At 41.8% G+C, this 4,821-nt stretch overlaps 1 protein-coding gene across 1 annotated transcript; it reads right to left on the bottom strand.

Moving 5' to 3' along the window:
* Window positions 1–421: 421 nt before the first annotated feature.
* LOC146724145 (uncharacterized) lies at window positions 422–1,258 on the bottom strand. The gene has a single exon (XM_085480394.1). The coding sequence runs from the start codon at window positions 1,256–1,258 to the stop codon at window positions 422–424; it is 837 nt and encodes a 278-aa protein (XP_085336520.1).
* Window positions 1,259–4,821: the final 3,563 nt, after the last annotated feature.

The following is a 4,821-nucleotide window of genomic DNA, read 5'->3' as shown; positions in this document are numbered from 1 at the left end:
TTGCAGTTTTCCATTTTAATGGAAAAACACCCATTTTCATACACCGAGTATAACAGACTGTCAGAATACGCACAAATGACCACGAGACAACTTTAAGGGCCGTAGACTTTATACCATCCGGACCCGGAGCAACATTACGCGCCAGCCTCTTTTTCAGGTAGCCATGGACCTCGCCAGGAGTTATGTCCCATTCCTCACTCCATATAACATCCGGAGCAGAGTAATTAAAAGTAATCTTGTTTACCGGGAACAGAGTCTTAAGAAGATCTACCAATTCAAAACTAGAGATGGATGAGACTAGATTGCTACTAGATCTACGCAGCTTATTCAGAACCAATTTATATGGTAGCCCTCAAGGGTCCGAATTGAGGATACCAATTAGCTCTTTCCATGCCAAATTTTTGGATCTATTAATGGCATCTCAGAGATTTTTCCTAGATAGCTTATACTTATCAGCAGCATTTTTAATAAAGTCATCATTATTCTTTTTCCTCCTAGCTCTGGTGAGAACACGTCTGTCATTAATTGTTGCTCTTCGAAGGTTGTTGATTTCATCCGACCACCAATAGCAGCTCTTCTTCTTGGATCTTTTCAGACACGGTGTAGATACATCGCACGCATCAGAAACAGCTCGATCAATCCAATCCACAATAGCATCAGCTGAGTCCTCTTCCAAAACAGATGTTGCGTTGAAACTGCAGTACCATTCCATGCACTCGATGAACAATGGCTTGTCCATTTTTTTAAAATTCCAGCCAACAGGAGACACAGTTCTAGATGCTGACCCATTATGGATCTTATTCAGGTAAGTAAAAGTGATATACATATGGTCGGATAAAGTCTCCATATCACTCATTACTCGCCAATCATCTATATCCTTAAACATACTATGCGAGGCCCATGTGAGATCCACAACTGATTCACCTTGCGGACGAACGCAAGTCGGCGAATCACCTACATTAACCAAGAACAAACCGTTTGATGATGTTACAAGGTTGACCAGTGTACCCCTTCTATCGGTGGTTTTGGATCCCCAAAGATACGACCTAGCATTGAAGTCTCCACAAACAAGGACTTTTTTGTAACGTAATCGTTTGATGGTATCATCCAGATTATCAATGAAATCACCAAAGACATCTCTCGAGCTATTAGGTGATATATAGCAAGACACAATATAAAAATCATTATATTCCACAACAACAATATTTTCGAGGGTTACAAATAGTCTGCTTCTAATACTAGTGTCAGGAAACAGCATCACAGCAGCCAGTGCATCCTTACTATAAAAGCAATTTGCAAGTATATTAGTTCCAACAGGAGGCTCCGAAATAGCCACTAGATCAATATTTAGCTCAATGCACTGCTGGCGTAGCAAATCAAATGCCAGCCAGGACCTATTAAGGTTACATTGCAGAATTTTAGTGGCCATAATTATGAGACTGCTCGGATTGTCCACGATCCACCCGTCTCACAGATTCGTAGCCATTGTTTATGAGGCAAGCATATGATCCCATACGGTGACTGCTAGTTTTCCCTGCAGATGAACAGATGACGCAGTGTGGGGCAGCAGAACACTCCTTAGCCTTGTGCTCATTGCTACCACATTTAAAACAACAACCGTATCTATCCTCCGAGGCAGCACAATTGAACCTGACGTGCCCAAATTGCCAACACTTGTAACACTGAACAGGGCGCTTTCTCAATAGTTCAATTTTTGCAAAAGTCCATCCAATGCGCAATCGGCCAGTTTCCGCAATAGGAATTGCCGCGTTTAGGGGGCACTGAACCCACGCAATTCCCATACCATCCCGCATCTTTTTAATGTCACTTATATTAAAAGCCATTGATGTAAAACCACTAATTTGAACCAGGTGATCCCTAATCTCCTCCGTGGAAGTAGAAGGAGCGAGACCAGAAATTTTCAGTTCTCCTCGCGCAACAGGATTATCCACCTTGGCCACATCGCGTAGCACAACCTCTAATCTGTCTTTGAGCTTACCAGCCAATTCAAGGCCTCCTTTACCAGGGACCTCGATCTTATATCCGCCATTAAAGGCTTTACGGATCCTGGTTTTCGCTAATTCCCAGGCCTTCAAGAGACACATTCTGCCTTGCGGCTTTAAGAATATCCGCACATGAGGTATCTACACCAGGCTTACAAGTAATGGTGACAACGGCCACCTTACGCTTACCTACTTTAGGTTTATTAACACTAACCTTACTACTTTTGTTAATAGGTCAAATCCCGGATGTGCCATCGTGAGATCCACCAGAACTCTGACGTATCACAGAAGAAGGAGAAGGAAGAGAAGGAAAATCCTCCTCTTTCCTAGCCATCGACATCCTTGGAGTGGGTTGACTCCTTATCTTCCTCGGCGGGACAACCTGCTTGTTCTCAATTATCTTAATACCCTTGAGTCTCGGGTTACTCATAGGGGGGTGAAAAATCTTGTCGTCCTCAATTGCTCTTTTATCAACACCTGTATTACGAAAAACCCTAGATGTAATGTAAGTCTTTTCACATAGGTTAGCAGATCTGGGCGGGCTCCAGGCCGACCCAGCCGACTCCAAGGCCCATTCCATAGCATCACGAACAATCTTGGATTCATCATCACGAGAAGTAGCAGGGGACTGAGCAACCATACTGGATTCATCATCACTCTAATCCGTGGTAAGTATCTTATTTCTATCTACTTTTTTAGATCTCAATATATCCTCACCTCTATTTTTACTCTTAAGCAAATTTACTTCTTTTTTAAGTTCATCAATCATATCTCTATGTTGTTTTAATTGCATCTTTATTTCTTCTTCGCGTCTACAGGATTCTGTTATTTCTTCCATTAATTCTTCATTTTTACAACGCAGATGGGCTACATCGCCCTGAGCCTGTATCTTATGACCATATGCCCTGACAACATCCTCCAGCTGCATCATGTATTTTCGCCATAAGCCGTTAAACTTACCGGAAACGTTCGTACTATTTACTCGCAGGCTATCTGTTTTGCTGATCAAGGACAGACCATACGACGCCACCTGTCCATTACTCATAGCAACTAAATCTCTTACCTTTATCCTAATGGAAACATCTGAATCACATGTAAACATGGAATCAGACGCATCCAAGTCAACGTTCGGACTTTTTTCTTTACTTGACCTTAACCTAGCAGTCAAAGTACTTTTCTTTTTGTTCTTGGTTAGTTTCCTGGGCACATCAGTTCCTTCACCAGCAGATATATCCAATGCCGCCACAACATCATTATCATCATCAGATATAATCACAGGGCTCGACTCAAGTATAATTTCCTTGTCACCCGCTGCAGCAATTCTTTTACTTCGCCTCCTAGCCTTGATATTGCTCCTCCTCTTTCGTAAAACTCTATCCTCATCATCAGCATCTTCATCCGCATCCTTGCTAGTAGAGGGTACAGCATGATCATCCTCTTTTTCATCTGAATCCTGTTCAGAACTATCAATCAGTCTGATTTTACGAATCCTTTTATCAGTTGTAATTGTGTCATCTTCCGGCGATCCATCAGCCTTTCGCTTAGAGACAGTATATTCAGCTGACGCAACACAATTATCTGCCTCAATAGAGGGTGATTTAAACTTGTCACCAACAATTTCTAATGACTCACTTCTAGCAACGTTCAAAGGATCGCTATTTGGATCGTCACACTCAGGAGGGTCGCATGGGGCATCAACATCCGCCATAACAACCTCCATGTGTTCATAGTTGACTTCACCAGGAAGATTATCTAAATCCGTGGTCGCTATATCAACCTGCTCGCCCAACGGCAACGAGCAGGCCAGCCCCTTGTTTGATGACGACAAGGCGGAGCCGGGGACAACAACTCCGCCATGCCGATCGCTGGAGGCTCCGACAACCTCCTGCGACAGTAAGTTCATTTCATTTACCGTTGTGTTTGCCATGTTTTCATATAAAGGATTTGGTTTTTCCAAGAGTGTCCTTCCCTTGTGATCATGAACCATAGGATTACCAAGTTGACTTAAGTATAATCCATCCAGCGTATTTCTATCTTCATAAATCATTGAGGAGGAAATTGCATAAAATTCCTCACTCAGCTTTTCCAACTCAGCTTTCTTGTCACTAATAGAGTGACCTACATGTATTAAAGCGTCTTCCGTTTTGTTCATCTGTATCATCCTAGCCAAATCCGTAAGCTGAGATTCCACCGAATCAATCATAGATTGACTTAAAGGAGCCATCTCGCTCAGGCCAGATGAAGTATTGTTTAGTCTGCGCATGCTCACCTCTTTAACATCAGTGTTTGGAGGAGAAACCATCCGGACAGTATTGTCAAAGTTCATATCTTTAAAAAGTGATTCGTACCTAGCAACTCTACCCAAAAGATACGACCGGGCACAAACATTTTATAACCTTGACTGTATATGCTTTTAATGCATGCTTCAATATTATTGAGCTCTACATATAGCTCCGAGCGATTTGGGAGACTACTATTACGCAATCTATTAATGGAGCCTAATGCACACCCTAAAAACATCGTAGGTGTGAAAGAGGCCTCATTCAGCCGTGCTATTATATCGTCAACTGACTCCATTTTAGTAAATGTATGTATATATAATACTAATCAACGCAATGTAATGTCAGTAATGTGAAAAATGTTTTAATTGATAATCTGCAAAAATTCCATTAATGTTACTAACACAACAACCAGGATCAATGCAGTAATTCAACTCATTTATCAAATATTATTAATTAATAGCGTGTAACACAAACAGCAATCTTCCAGACCTCAAAGTTACTTGAGGAGGAGATGCCGCAATATCTGTAGAGATGTT

Source organism: Nylanderia fulva, unplaced genomic scaffold, assembly GCF_048542155.1.
Source record: "Nylanderia fulva isolate GAGA-0341 unplaced genomic scaffold, ASM4854215v1 Scaffold147, whole genome shotgun sequence".
NCBI classification, from domain to species: Eukaryota; Metazoa; Arthropoda; class Insecta; order Hymenoptera; family Formicidae; genus Nylanderia; species Nylanderia fulva.
Note: the sequence above shows the minus strand (reverse complement) of the source record. Positions and strands in the feature narration are given on the sequence as shown.

Bases quoted from the DNA above. Each gene is read 5' to 3' on its own strand.
- LOC146724145 (XM_085480394.1), bottom strand. From the start codon at position 1,258: ATGCTGTTTCCTGACACTAGTATTAGAAGCAGACTATTTGTAACCCTC.